Source organism: Phaenicophaeus curvirostris, chromosome 17 (assembly GCF_032191515.1).
Source record: "Phaenicophaeus curvirostris isolate KB17595 chromosome 17, BPBGC_Pcur_1.0, whole genome shotgun sequence".
NCBI classification, from domain to species: Eukaryota; Metazoa; Chordata; class Aves; order Cuculiformes; family Cuculidae; genus Phaenicophaeus; species Phaenicophaeus curvirostris.
This window is the reverse complement of record NC_091408.1, coordinates 584,898-600,420: the sequence shown is the minus strand read 5'-3', so window position 1 is coordinate 600,420 and position 15,523 is coordinate 584,898. Positions and strand designations below refer to the sequence as shown.

Genomic DNA, 15,523 nt, shown 5'->3' with positions numbered 1-15,523 from the left:
ACAGGAAGGATGTGGAGCTGTTGGAGTGAGTCTAGAGGAGGCCACAGCGATGATCCAAGGGCTGGAGAATGTCCCATACGAGGACAGGGTGGGAGAGCTGGGGTTGTTCAGCCTGGAGAAGAAAAGGCTGTGGGGAGACGTTAGAGCAGCTTCCAGTACTGAAAGGGGCTTCAGGAAAACTGGGGAGGGGCTCTTGGTCAGGGAGGGCAGGGAGAGGATGAGAGGGAATGGTTTTGAGCTGAAAGAGGGGAGATTGAGACAACATCTTATGAAGAAATGTTTTCCTGTGCAGGTGGGGAGGATGACTTCCAGCGAAGTGGTGGCTGCCCCATCCCTGCAGGGGTTCGAGGTCAGGCTGGATGGGGCTGGAGCCCCTGATGTGGTGGGAGGTGTCCCTGCCCGTGGCAGGGTTGGAACTGATGGTCTCTGAGGTCCCTTCTAACCCAGTCCATGACCCTACAGCCACGTTCTGGAGAAGACTAGGAAAGGCAAACCTTTTGGAAGCCGCGAAGCTCCCTTTTCCCCTCAGGGCCCTTCGCCGCGGGCTCCGCCCTTGCCTCGGTGCCGCTTGGTTCGGTTTGAGGTTCTTTCAGCCCTGTTTGCATGCAATAACTTCAAACGCCGCGCGTCACGAGAGGCCGCGCCCCCCGCCCCGCCCCTCAGCCTTCCCTCTTCCCGCCCCGCCCCCGCGCCTCAGCCTTCCCGCCCACAGGGGCCGCCCTCGCGCCTCAGCCTTCCCGCCTAAACCTTCCCGCCCACAGGGGCCGCCCTCGCGCCTCAGCCTTCCCGCCCAAACGTTCCCGCCCACAGGGGCCGCCCTCGCGCCGCCGCCTCAGGGCCGCCCCGGCCGCTCCCCCCGCCCCGCCGGTCGCTGCGGTAACGGGGCCGCTCGGCTCGCCGCCGGAACGGAGGAGTCTCTGCTGGTACGGCAAGGGGTTGCTGTTACGAAATTTGGAATATTTTCGATTTAAGCTAAAGTAGAGTTCGGTTTCGTCTGAGTAATTGTATTTTTTTTTTGGAAGTTAGGCAGAAAGTCCCTCTGAGAGCGTGTTGTCCTTCACGTGGTGTTTTCCCAGACGCTGCTCACTGGGGGTGATAGCGCCGTGTGTTCGGTGTGATCTGTGCTGAATGGGCCCGTCTCCTCGAACCCCCTCTGTTCGTAGAATCACCAGGTTGGAAAAGACAGGATCACCGACTCCAACCATGCCTGTCTGACACTAAACCATGTCCCCGAGCACCTCGTCCGCCCGTGTTTTAAACCCCTCCCGGGGTGGGGTCTCCCTGCACAGCATCTGCCAGGGCCCGATGAACCTTGTGGTGAAAAATCTGCTTTCTAAAACTCGAAGCTGAGTCTTCGAGAGTTTATTTGCCAGCGTTTTTGGTATCAAGGGGAGGCTGGGTCGGTGCTCACCCTGCCCGGCAGGATCCGAGCTGCACCTCAGCATCCAGCTGTGAGAGCCCCAGCGGACTGGGATGCTGTGGGAGGTGCCTGGTGTCAAGGGGGAAAGGGGCTGCTTGGAATTGGAGTGGCACCTTAAACTGGAATGGAGAAGCTACACATTACAAAAGTGTCGCAAATATGTTCAGCAGGTCCTGAGGGTGGGTCTGGCTGGGGGTCTTTGAAAAGAACAGGGTTTTGGAAAATGATTTTGCATTTGTCTTCCCTCTAATATTATTTTGAGCCCCTTACTGGTTCAGGACGTGGGACTGCTTCGCTTTAACCCTGTGAAAAGCATTCCCTCCCTCACACTGCCATCTGAAGCTTCCTCTCTCTTTTTTTTTTTATCTTTCAGTGTTTGGAGGATTAAACCAGATCAGACCATTCAGCTGATGAACAGACATTAATGCTGTTGACCGTGAACCATTCCAGCCTTCTTTCCCAGAGCTCCCTAACCATGAATGTGTGCTAACAGAGCTCACCAGAGACACAGAACACTGTTTAAAGTCAGTTGTTGCCTTTTTCATACATTATCTGACAGGCACAGTCATTTTGGACACTTTTAGGGATAAAGAATCCTTCCCAGGAAAACTTAGGATGGCACATGCTCGTATCTCAGCCAACCTCCCCCCTGATATAGATCCCACAAAAGCTCCTCTTGCATGTGGATGGAGGGCCCTTCCTAAACTGAACGAGGAGCTACAGTCTGCAGAGCTGCTGACTCAGCAGCGGGCACTGATGACGCTCTGTGACCTGGTCCACGATCCGGAAAAAGTCTACCAGGCCATAGAAGTAGGTGAGTGCTTTATGGTCACAAGCTCCAATACAGCGCGCTGCCTTTCTTCCTTGCGGTATCTTTGATGGAGAATATAGGCATCCATCCTGCAAACACGTGCGTTTCTAAAAACATCAATAGCCTCACTGAAGAGTTATTTTTAGAGTTATATCACTTCATAAATATTTGCAAGATCAGGATTTAAGTTGACACAGAAGCCAGCAGCTTGTTTGCAGTGTGGCATTTTGGCAGTGGGCCTTGAAATTTGGAAGTTTCTTCCCTACTTGAGATACAACAATGAGAGTTTCCCCATCAGGACAAGATGAAAATTCTGATTGCTTTCACTTCAAATTGTGAGATAAAAGTTAGTATTGCTATTTTAATTTAAAGTTGAAGGTAAGAAATGTAAAAATGAACCATTGTGTCTCGCAGGATTCTTGGGTAATCTGAAGACTTTACTGCGGCACCGTGACACTACTGTCCGACAAAAAACAACAGAAGTCTTCTATATAATGGCTACACATAGCATCGGCAGGTAGGTGTAATTCCAGGGTTTACTGAATGGTATGAGAAGCAGTAGAGAGGTTTCCCTGAGAAATAAAAACAGAATTTCTAAGTTTTGGTAAGAGTATTTAGTTAGTATTGGGCATCCACAAATATAGATGAGTTCTGTTATGCTTAGTTAAATCTGTGCTCCAATGTTTTTTGTAGGCAAGGGCTGTTACAGAATGGAATCATTTCTGCTCTCACTGAGCTCTTGAATGATCCAGAAGGTATCTGTCGGAAGAATATGCATCAAGTTCTTGAAATGATGGCAAAATTACCTGAAGGTAGGGATTTTTTCAGCAGTTAAAGATTCAAATAGGCAAAGCAGGTAGGTGAATTTACCAGATTCCCTATGTAATGTCTTCCAGATTTATTTTATTCCCTTTTCCTTGAAAATCATATTTAAAATCAATATCTTACTTGCTTTCTTTAGTTTGTTTTCCAATGAGAATGTATTCTTTGGGTTCTGTTAGAAAACTTTGCAAAGTATGACTATCAGCTTTTTTATTGGTGGTGACAACTGTGTTTTCTAGAGCTGGTTTTGCACTTCTAAAAATTTGCAAATTGTATAATAACAGTAAGAATACATAGCTAAAACATAGAAAATGCTTTACATAGGTAACAAGTGAAATGCCCCCTGTTAACGTAATAGGTCTGAGGAATAGTCTGTGTACTGGGCAGGCTGGTCCTGCTAGATCTGTTAATTGTCTTAGCTCTTCTGCAAGGTAAGGCTACCTGCCCAAGATCTAGGTTGTGTGAACCATGTGCTTACATTTATATTTAGAATCTTGCATCAAAAATTCACTTTTGCCAGCTGTTTGTTACAGTGCCCTAATTCCACGGCACACAGGGTTTGTAGAAAGTTTTGCTGGTGTTAAGAGGTACAAATCTTGTGAAAGGTGTTTTATATTTTCCCCATTCCTTGCAAGCAGCGCCGTAGGAGGAGACAAGTGAGTAATGGCACCATCTGCTGCGCTGTGTGTTCCACAGGTTATCTATCAATGTGCCTTACGCCTCATACTTGTAGGTACCGTTCCTTACACATGTGCTTTGACATCGCTTTCAGGCAGTGAATTTAAAGAACAACAAATCTGAGGGTGATACAAGAAACAAGGAAGAATTTTGTGTTTTCTGATATTCTGTTCAAAAATTGTTTGCCCTTAGGTAAAAATGTTAAATGACCTTGGTAATGTAAGATGTTAATGTTGGCAATTACACCTAACTTCAGATGTGAAAACAAGCTGGTCATCCTGCACTCCCTGTAGGGCAGAAGAAAAATCAGTATTGCCAGGGGCAAAAGGTCTGACCTGTCATAGATGCTCAGCTCGGGATGAGATGAGTTCTGCTCTGGTGATATCCATTTATCTCAGCAAGATAAACAAAAGCTGCGCTGATTGTATCAGTCAGGCATCTATGCTTTTAAATGCTTCAGTCCAGACAGAGGAATCCAAGCTGAGGATGTCTCTTTGGCTTGCCAGAATAGGTCATTGTACCTTTTACAGGTTTTCTTTATATTTATTTATAGTTTTCTAAATCTTTTATACATAAGGGAATTTAAGCTGATTTGTTACTTTTATTTCCAAATGCTATGACTATATTTTGAGTAGTTTTCTAATCTGAACATTAGTCTTAAACTTTACTCCTCCAGTTGATGAAAGTTATAACTCTAACATTAAAATTTCAGAAGATAGAAATTATTAATTAAAAAGCCATACTATTTAAATTCACAGGGAAGTATCTTGTCCGAAGAATTCTGTTACATTACTGATACTTAAGGAAGATTTAAATGAATGCTTAAAGCCTTGCTGTGTGTGCATGAATTCTAGAAATATAAAGATGTATTTTTACATGCATGCAGCCCTTTATAAAGTTCTAAATGACTGAATCCATTTTAAGAATATTAATACAGAGGGCTAAACAATTTTGTAAACATCGCTATAGAACACCAGATTTTCTGTCAATTTAATTTCACTGCCATTCTCCAGATTTTCAAATTAAATAAGACAGGGACTTGGCTTAAGTAAATTTTAACCTGTCTGACTGTCTTTAGAGTATTCTGTCTCTTACCTATGACTGTCCTGTGAATATGTGGACGATAATGGAATTTACAGGAGAAGGAAACTTAACAGAAGAAAATCAGTGTTGCCAGGTTTTTGCAGATCACTATTAATCATTAATTGTTCATCCATACTGGCCAAGGCTACCTCCTTAGGCCTTTTGGAACTGCATCGTTCAGTAACAGCTGTTCAGTCCCTGCTGGACAGAACATTGTTACTACCTCTAAGCTCACTGAGGGAGTTTTCCGACGTGCGCATGATACACAACTTGACTGGAACAGATTCAGTTTTACCCAGGAAACTGCCTCAGCTCTGGTGGTTCCTATACACACCATTTTACATACGAATGAGGCATACAGATGTAAACTACAACAAATGTTACATGTAAACACCTGCCTGCTTTTAAATTCTATTAAAAACCAGAAGGTGGGCAAATCCACAATGGTTGGGATAACATTAAGGAGTAACATTTCCAAAAGAAGCAACAATTTAGTGCCAAGAACTAATGGGCAGAAGAAAGACAAAAATAAGATAGATACACGTATTAGTAGAGGATGGAAGAGGGAGAAGAACCAGCAGCAACAGAAAAGTAAGAACACTGGAAAAATTAACAGCAAGCCTTCACTCTTTGTGAAAACAGATGATCAACAAAACTTAAGTGTTCGTGAAAGGGTGCCAACAATGAAAAGTGACCTGGGCAATAACAACTGCAAAAGTAGTTCTAGGAAAAGAATCATTCAGTAGGTATTGTTAATACTGGGAAAGTTTGATAATTTTTACCTATTATCTATCCTGTCTTATAAGCACTTAATCTTGTTAGACAAAGTTTGAGATGGGTTGGATGGGGCAATGGATTTTTAAGCTCGCCAGAAACTCTGTTTGGGAAGAGCCCAAGAGGTAATAGTCTATTGACTCTCAGTGTCACCACTATCCCACCCCTGGAAAAGCATAACCAATCAGATCTGTGGATAAGGACTGCTGATGGATACCTTTATCCCGTTGAAACTTGTTTTGCTGTATAGTGCACATGATGAAAGGACAGATGGCATTCTTATTGCAGCAGATGGAACATCTCTTCTGTGAATCTCATTGTTGCCCAGGTGAAGTCAAATCCCAGCTGTATTAATTCAGTTCTTTCAGGCAGCAATGTGCTGCATCACTGATAAACTGAGAAAATAGATGTAAATTTAATTGCATGATTTATCCAGGTGAACGACTAAGAGTTAGGTTTTCATTTCAGCACCCGTCTTTGGCCCAGACCTTTTTAGTTTTAACTTTCCTGTGTCTCAGTTTTCTTATGCAATCAGAAAATAGAATTATTTTACTTCTGAGTAAAACAGAATTTATTTTAAAATCTTGAGTTCTTCCGATGAAAACAGAGTAACTATGAGGTACTCGGAATACTAAGATCAAAACCATAAGAATTAAATTATTACAGAATTAATAGCAAGGAGTTGCTATTCAGAGAACATGATAATATGAATTGATTATTTAAACTTTATTAATTACTCGATTACTCCCTGTGCCTATGATTTTCTTATACTAAGCAGGAGCACATGGCAGTGCTTCAGTTTCTTCTCTCCTTCCTAAGATAGTCCTCATACAATGACAAATGTAAACACCTCGTCTTCAGAAACACCCTTAGGCCTTTGTTAAAATATTTTCTTGTGTGGGTTGCCTATAGTACTTATGTTGGAAGAACCTTTCTTAGTTGAAGAAAGATTTACTTTTTAATATAAAATACCCCTTACCCCCCTCATAATTGACAATTAATTTTTAGTTTTTCTACCCAGTTTTCTTACCTTGAAGCTGTGCTCTAATGAATGCAGCTTTTTCTCATCACTTCCATCACTGCTCTGAAATAGCCACGGCATCCTGAAAGCCAGGGGTGAAGGGGGCACACCATCTGATAGTCCAGCCCTTGGAAAAGGAAGTCCCGACTCAGTCTATACCCTTTTCACCATGAACTGGCTAATAGGATATTATACACACCACTAATTAATGAACACACTGCAGACATGTTCAATATGATTTGCATTATTTATTCCTTTAAGTGGACAATTTAGATGTGGATGTTATCAACCATTTTGTTTTAAATTTCTTAGAGCCCTTGGCTGAGATTTCTTGCACTAATCATTGTACAGAGGGGGAACAAAAGTAGAAGATTATTTTCCTGTGTGTATGTGTCTGTGTCTCTGTGTACATATGTGCTTTACAATTATCAAACATATATTTACACACCAACTTTACACTGAAGTCTTTAAGAAGTCTTTTCTATGGCAGGGGAAAGAATCAACTGACCAGAGACTTTGGTCTCTGTGATCCATTTGACATTTTCCAGTATAGTCCCACAGAGCTTCTTATGCATTCAAACTTTTGCCGGAACATTACTCCATCCAGTAGTGTTTCTTTATGAGATGAAACCTGGAGCTGAGGAATGCATCTCTTCAGTTTCCTTAACTTCACTAAACTGTAAATGATTTATTATTAAATTGAAATATCAAGACATTTAGATATTGTTCATATCGCTCATCTTTAACCTTCTAATAATACGTCACATTTTTAAATAAATTAAAAAACAACAAAAATACTTTGGAGGCTATATACTACACAGTCCATGGCTCCTGCTCCTTGGGAGATCTGGTACAGTATTACAGTTCCCAGAATGTATTTAGAGCAGTGGAACTGAATTGTCCCTTGGCAACTTTCACATTCAGTAACCCAGACACTAACAACAATAATTTAAAAAATTGCCTCATGGGTTTTTTTTTCACCTGCATTAAAAAAAAGAACACTAACCTACTTCTTAAATATAGTTTGTTTTCTGTGAAACACCACAATATTTGGCAAAAAAAAAGATGTAAAAGACGACTGTTTTGGTATATAAAACTCCTTACCAGTAGAAGAAACACTGACCTTAATTTGGCCTATTCATAGATTTCATTTCATGTAGTTCTGCTGCATATTTAAAGCCTTACAGCACAGCGAGAGCTCCTAGTCAGTTTGGAAATCACAGAACAGTTGCGCACCAACAATTCCTTTAACAGGCAAGGTGTCCATGATAACAGTAAAGCAGAAGTGTGCACATAGTCTATGCTGTGAGTCCTCTGCATACGTGACGTATGTGTATATACCGTTTGGCTGTGCCTACCAGTATTGTGGATGCATGCCCATTCTCTACAACTTTAAGTACTATTTTGCTTAAACTCTCCTGTTCTGCAGCTTCTGGTTTGAACTCAATTTTCTCCCCAACACAACTATTCTGCTTCACACCCTGCAAGCAAGTTCATCTCTCACTCATCAGCTTTATATCTTCATATCAGTAAAATTTTAGGACAATTGGATGAAGAATTATTTCTTACATAGAACACAGTAACACTTCCACTGTAGGAAATGGAATGAGACAAATGGAATAGAAGTGCAGTGACTGTGGTGAAAACATCTCCACAGAGTCAGGCCTCAATCTCTTCCTTTGTTTGTTTTTTTTTTTTGTTTGGGGTTTTTGAGTTGTTGGACTTCTTTTTATGGGGGAAAAGGGAAGGGGGAAAGGGAAGGGGTGCATTTTGAAGAGCAGGTTTTTCACTCTCCAGAACATATACTAGGGAAAAAGACATAGTGGGTTAAGGGGGCTTAAGAGGAACTGTGTGCATACATCAGATTTCCCCTTTTCTCTCCTTGGGCTACTAAGCATTGTCCTGTTTTTCTCCACTAGAAGTGGAAGTGGTTGGCCCCTTTTTTATCGCTTGAGGAAAACAGATTAAGCCCAAGGATTCTTAGCAGAGGCCAATATATTTGAGATTGTTCTGAATGATGACATCTGTCACAGCATCAAAGACAAATTGGATGTTACTGGTGTCAGTGGCGCAGGTGAAGTGTGAGTAGATCTCCTTGGTCTCCTTGTTGCGATTCAAGTCCTCAAACTGGCGTTGGATGTAGACTGCTGCCTCCTCATAAGTGTTTTGGCCTTTGTATTCAGGAAAGCAGACTGTAAGGGGGATGCGTCGGATTTTTTCTGCCAGCAGATCTTTCTTATTCAAAAAAAGGATGAGGGAAGTGTTGATAAACCAGTTGTTGTTGCAGATGGAATCAAAGAGACGCAAACTTTCTGCCATTCTACTCTGTAGAAGAGGAAACAACAGTGTCAACAATAGTGTTACAGCATAGCCATGACAAGCACACAAAATATGTTATCATATCTATCAGTGAGCAAAATCTGCTGTTAGAAACAACTTTTGTTGTATTCAGTGACTGTCCATTTTCTCTGATCATGAAATTCCAGGAATCTTACTTCACTCATATTGATATAATACATCTCACCAGACTACTTCTTCCTTTATTTTTTAAAATATTTGGTAACTAGGGGGGAAAGTCTGAAACTGAAGATTTAGTAGCAATAGATATAACTTGGTAAAACGTGATTGTGTGTAAAGCTAGGTTAGCACTATAAATAAATTCTCTAAATGAAAGGGATGAGTAATTCCTAAGGATTTCCCATTATGGAAACTTTCTGCTGTTCAAGTTTTTAAAAAAGCCAGAGCTACTACGGCACAATCGTAATACTGCCTCATTGGATGTGTAGGCTAGCACACCAGACATACTTTTTTTCTTGCATTACTCCTCCCTCTTGTATAATGGTAAGCCTGAAAGGTGCACAAGAGCCACGTTCTGCTGTGGTGGGACAACTTATATATTAATAGGTGAAAGCTGAGTTTAGCCAGATGCTTGACACGTTTCTGTCTGCTTCCCTGAGCAGGCAAAATCCATTTATGAATAATTCAGGATGACCACCACAACTACATATCTGGAAATACCAATCCAGTGCTGCCAAGGACGGAAAGCAGCAAGGTGCATTGGAAGCGGACGCTGCCTTGGCCATTCCCCTGCGTGCTGCTGCCGGACACGCTCCAGTGCGGCTGGAGCTGTCCATGGTGCCAGGCGCTCCAGCATTTGCACCAGTAACGGGTGTAAACAAATTGAATGTTTGGAATAGAAAATATCCTACATTATTACAATAAACATCAATCACGTATTGTCAAAAGTAGATACAGAAAATATCTTAACCAGGCACTTTTGCTAAGGACAGTGTTTTCCAGCATGTTACAGCTTAGATCTTTATTTCTGTTAGATTGCATTGGCACATCAGCATTAACATTCTCTGACTAATTTTGTATCACAGTTACACAGTGCGCATTTTTATAAGATGTACAGATGATTAATTTAGTGACTTCAGAAAAGTTGTCAGAGGAAAAGCAACTTTCTGTTTGTAAACTTTTCATATAGTGGCATGCCTTGCCATTTGAATGTAAAAGCAGCTGATTTGATATTTTTTATTTAAATAAGAGGAAAATAATACTGAAAATGTCAGTAAGGCTCCTGGAGATTGCTGATGTCTGATTTCCCAGGGCTTCCAAATGGTGTAAAGAATCAATTCATACAGAACTTGTATTTTTTCAAAGCAGCATAGTTTCTTAAAAAAAGTCTGGAATCAACTCAAGCATACGGCACATATTCTAGGGGAAGTGAACTTGAGAGGGTTGTGGCTTATTATAATAAAATGAATTATTGCATAGAATAAATTATTGTACAATTCCCAAAGGAGTTGTAAAAATGTGCTATTAACGTGGAGGAAAAATTAAGCCAGGAAAAGGCATTCTTCTTCCCTGCACTGTCTTTTCCAGTTCAGGAGTCCTGAGGGGAGTAGCTGACCAGGTGTTCAGAAAAAACATGCTGCCATAATTTTGTAATTATACAAAAGTTGGGATATAAGCAAGATAATGCCAGTGCCTTGTCCAGATGGCCTCACTGAGGGCTAATTGCAAATTCTTCTCTGAGCACAAGAACAAGGAATTGGTTGCTTAAGGGAAGGAACGTGCTAAGGAACAGATGGCTGCTTCTGTTCTTCCAGTAATTGCAAACATGCAAACATCCCTGGTCATCCTCTGGAACAGCAGAGGTGCGCTTAGCAGCAAAGAGTTCCAGAACAACTAGGAGTTTTCAAAAGGGAAAACTCCTATTTTTATCAAGATAGCAAGTAATTAGAAAAGTGCCTTGGTAAATGGAACCAAGTTGGAATGTAGTATCTCCTCACAGCTTTCACATTAAAGCTTTCTGGCCACAGCTAAGAGAGCTTTGAACTTAAAAATGAAAAATTCTGAAGAGGGAAACTGTCACAAATAAGGGATTAACTGACATTTGTACTAAATACCTAAGGACTTTCAATCATTACATTCCTCTTTTGTCATTATTTTAAAACTGGTGGGCATTTGGGGACAGTGAAAACCCTAACTAAACTAAATATGATTTATCTTGTGTAAGCAATAAACAACGATTAGTAAACTTGGTGCAGGAAGGGTAATGTTTGCTTTCCAGGAAAGCTGGAAAATCTTTAAATGTCAGTAAATCTGTGAAGAACCTGCGGAAGCTGCTGCTGTTTTCCTGGTGAGGCTTTTCCCTGCAGCAGTGGCTGGCATTTACCACATGCTGGTAGCTAGGGCCTATTTCACCAAATGACATGAATTTGTTCTTCCTATATCAAATGTGGTGTTTGGAGAGACACAGCTCAGGACAGGTGAAGCTGAAGTAGTGGAGGAGGGGGCAGCAGGGTAAAAAGGCAATTGACTCCGTTGGATGCAAACATTGTTTTTTCCTTAAGGTTACTTACAAAAAAAAAAATTAATCTGTTCTGAAATAACAACAGTCTACAAAATAAATTGAAGGAAATACCATTGGCCAAGACGGTCATAGTCAAAGCAATTCAGGAATTCAGGCTATGTTTGAATAAATGCATAAAGGGAAAGCAGAAGAATTTTGCAGAAAAAAATACAGATGGTGCAGAAAGCAGGAGAGAGCCTGGATAAATATAACGAGAGACTTTGCTCCTGTAAAAAGCTGAGATTGAATGCTAGCTGAAAGGTCCTTCCTGTCTAGCAGACCAGCAGTCCTGTTCGAGTGCTGGATCAGAGAGACTGGATTTAAAAAGAAAAATACTATTGTATGATTCCTCTTTTGTCCAAAGGAAAAAAGACTCCCAAAAGAATGCATAGGGTCAGGTGGCTGTGGGCCTAGGTGGGGAAAAATGCCAGTAGTTTCACAAGTTACAAAACACAATCGCTTTCCTCTAAAAATCACAAACAACTAACTATGTGTTGGAGAGAAGTAAACTGATTTAATCCCATTTTTCTATCTCTGTCTCTTAAAGAAATTGAGAACCTTGCTGAGGTAGGATTAAACTGGGATAAGGCACTCTACCTGTTTCTAGCCTTGGCATCTCCCAGACAGGACAGGGTAACCAACAGAGAGCTGAATAGGCAGAATTGTTTTACCTTTCCAAGCCCTTTCTTTTCATTCCTAGGATCCCAGAGTTTTCCTGGAAAACGTTGGGAATTCTAAAATGTCAAAACTATTATAGAAAGGGTGACATAGAAGGGTGAGTCCAATTGTTCTTAGGTCTCCTGGCAGCATAGATGTGCAGATGTGGCACGTTGGGACACAGATTAGCAGACACAGTGGTATTGGGTGGATGGTTGGACGATCTTAGAGGTCTTTTCCAACCTTAATGATTCTAGGAAGGTTTTATATTAGAGGAACCTTGAATCTCTACTTTGAAATGAGCATATAGCAGACTAAGAAACATTAATGTTATGAAGCGGAGCCCTCAAGAAATCTTGTGTGGTTTTGAATAGGAAATATGCTTACATGCTGTGGGCAAAAAAATGTATTAAGTGTGAAACAAGCTTGCTTCCAGTTTTTTTAAACAGATTTGTTGTCAAACAAATTATATTAGCAAACAAAATTTGTAAACTACCAAATTAATTCCCCATGACTTTAAAGATAATGTCCTGTAATCGTTTATACTTACAGCTTGTACATGAAAATGTAAAACAGGTAGAGGAGGCAGCAGTTGATATGTGATACCTTTTTCCGAGAAGAAAGGGAAGATAGGCCCGACAAAGCAGTACTGCAGCATAGCCTCCCTTGACGATTCCCTGTGGAGCATTACTACTGCCTTTACAGAAAATTCCACAGATGATAACTGCAACTGGCAGTGTGAATGAGAATTACATGGGGACCTTTAGTCTTGGCGGTTGTACAGGATGACAATGAAAACATTATGAATATTTTATCACATATGATCACTGTGACTGGAAAAGAACCGTAGTGTTACCAAGGCTTTCTGTGGACTAGACTAGACAAAGCTATTGAACTGGGAGTATTGCTTTAACACAGTCCTGAACATTTGTCTTTGAAAATTGATCCCCGCAACTGTTTAGGTGTGCACTGAAACAGCAAGTCCTGTCTGTAGGAGTATGTGGTGAGTTAAGCATTGTTATGTGGTGGCTACCTATGGGTACCAGAGGCTAAACCAGTGTTTTAATACGGCCAAAACTGGTTTATATTCCTAGATCAGGAACCAGAGAGATTTGTCAATCCTAGTCAGTACAGCCTGACACCAAACTGTGATTATATTAAGGAGAGTCCCAGAGCTGAGAAGGGAGGTTTATTAAATTTCCTGACTGGAAGATTAGATTTTGAGCCAGGGCGTTTCCAGGCAAAGGAACAGGACTGCAGGTGCTCCTCTAGGACTTACAAACTAGAGGGAACCTAAAGACAGGATATATAGAAAGGATTTATAGAAACCTCTTGGAAGAACAGAGGAAAGGTTACTGAATTCAAGGGTCACAAAGAGTGGGGCACTTCTTCATGTAACAGAAATGCTGGAAAACCAGATAAAGGCTACTCCAGAATGTCTGGCCAAGGTATTAAAGGCTGTTGCACACATGGAAGGAGGCAAAATAAAAGTGATAAAGTACATGTAGACTGAGTTATTGTTTGTGACTAGCTATGTGTAGCTTCTGTGCAAGATGAAGTATAGGAAAATTATATTCAGAAGACATAAAATGTGCATGTGAAAGGCACCATATTTATCACTTCTCATAAGAGCATTACAAGTCCACAGGAAAGCTCAAGAAAAAGGTACATTCAGGAGAATAGGAGTATGGGGCACTCAATATCGGGCCTGTGCCTGAATGGGCAGCAACTGAAGTCAGCATTTCTGGGAAGGAGTAATAAGAATAGGTTGGAAAAGAAACACTGCTGCAGCTGGCGCAGGCCAGAAGAAACTGACAGTCACAATGGCCAACATAATAAACGCAGCACATTAGGTGTCCAGCCAGGGCAGCACAACCAGGGCTGCAGTAAATGTACACAAGATAAAGAGGATCACAGAACAGACCTCTTTACCCAAGCCTCAATAAATCATTAAAGTGGGCGGATAGCTTGTTTTTTCTCTGTAAAGAAAAGCTTGCTATATTTCAGTTGCTCAGCAAAGAACTGTGAACACTCCCCTTTTTCTGCCTCAAAGGTCAACAAAGCTTTATGCTATGTAGTCCTTTTGACTTAGGAGAGCTTGCTCTGTGCTTCCCTGTGTATTATTTTGGGGTAAGCATGCCACAGAATGAACATAAGAATAAATATGCAGCTCTGACAGTGCCAGGAAACTGAGATTTCCTGAGTACAAATTAAGATAGTGCTTAACTTAGTTCTAGAACTAAGAGGCAAATCAGCAGCATATAATACCTATGCTAGCATAGGCGGGTGTGGTTTCTTATGCATTGTACAGTATTCCAAGCAAACTGCCTATATCTTGATTTTAGGAAAAAATCTAATTTAAAAACATTTTCTTGATAAAATCATATTAATTTAAAATCTCACCATTCTTGAAAACATATCTAAAGTAGCATGAACATCCATGCTTTAATTGTAAATAGGAGAGGAGCTGTTTGAGCATCTGATCTTCTCTGTCAGTACAGAATCACAAGTCATACTCATATTTTTCCTCTTTTTAAGGCTTACCCAATGCTAAGAGCAAGGCAGGAGTCCTAGCAGCCTGCCTGGCGTCTTGTCCAACAAATCAACTTCTAGTGTTGTCTCTAAAAAAACTGCTGTTTGGCTGGTGAGCTCTTAATTAGTGGGGCTTGGATTGAATCAAGAAAGAGCCGCTCTGAGAATGAGTCATACCAGAGGAAAGGAGAGGAAAACTAACAAAGTCACTGGCTTTTGCTGTCTTGACGGGCTTCATTTATTTGCATGGCTGCTTATCATTTGCCAGCTTCTTTGATTTCTTAAAGAAATGGAGAATGATTTTCTATTCAAATCATTAAAAAGAGGAGGGTATATGTTGATTTTGGTTTGTGTACCGCTTCTCTGGTTTCAGCTTGGTGATTATATTATACATTAGATAAGAAATACTATAATTAATTTTGTACCCATCTATAACAGAGAATACTACTGGTATAGAGAGTCCTGGACTTTAGCACAGAGTGAGAACCCAAATGCCTTCTGCTCCAACCACTGCTTTCCATTGCATTCATTTTAAGATCCTCTCTAGGTTTCCATGGAAATAGCAGAGAAGTGTGCTCATATTCTTGGCATTAAAATATTCATAAAAGGAGATAAGGAGATGGTTTATGTGGCAGATGCTGGTTTGCTGAAGCAGGCAGTCAAAAACTAAGCTTCTTGTATGTAAATGATCAAATGCGTAAGTGAATGTATTCTGGCAAGAACAGGCCTGGAATGTATTCTTTGCAGGAGAGGAGGAAGAGCAGGCAGCATAAATCCAACCTGCAGAGAATGCAGGGGTTTGTATCTGGGATGCAAGACTTAAGAGAATAATGCAAAATCAAATGCTGCTAAGATTTTACCATTAGA

The 15,523-nt window shown here is 41.0% G+C and overlaps 2 protein-coding genes across 2 annotated transcripts in view; one reads left to right on the top strand and one right to left on the bottom strand.

The window, feature by feature from the left end:
• Positions 1-1,995: 1,995 nt before the first annotated feature.
• The window catches only part of RSPH14 (radial spoke head 14 homolog), a 56,350-nt gene continuing 42,822 nt past the window's right edge, over positions 1,996-15,523 (top strand). The window contains exons 1-3 of the mRNA XM_069870858.1: positions 1,996-2,234; positions 2,646-2,748; positions 2,925-3,043. Coding sequence (XP_069726959.1) covers positions 2,036-2,234; positions 2,646-2,748; positions 2,925-3,043 — 421 coding nt within the window. The 5' untranslated portion in view covers positions 1,996-2,035. The remainder of the gene's footprint in view (positions 2,235-2,645; positions 2,749-2,924; positions 3,044-15,523) is intronic.
• The window catches only part of GNAZ (G protein subunit alpha z), a 42,200-nt gene continuing 33,518 nt past the window's right edge, over positions 6,842-15,523 (bottom strand). Inside the window, exon 3 of the mRNA XM_069870856.1 lies at positions 6,842-8,934. Within this exon, the coding sequence (XP_069726957.1) occupies positions 8,590-8,934 (345 nt within the window). The 3' untranslated portion in view covers positions 6,842-8,589. The remainder of the gene's footprint in view (positions 8,935-15,523) is intronic.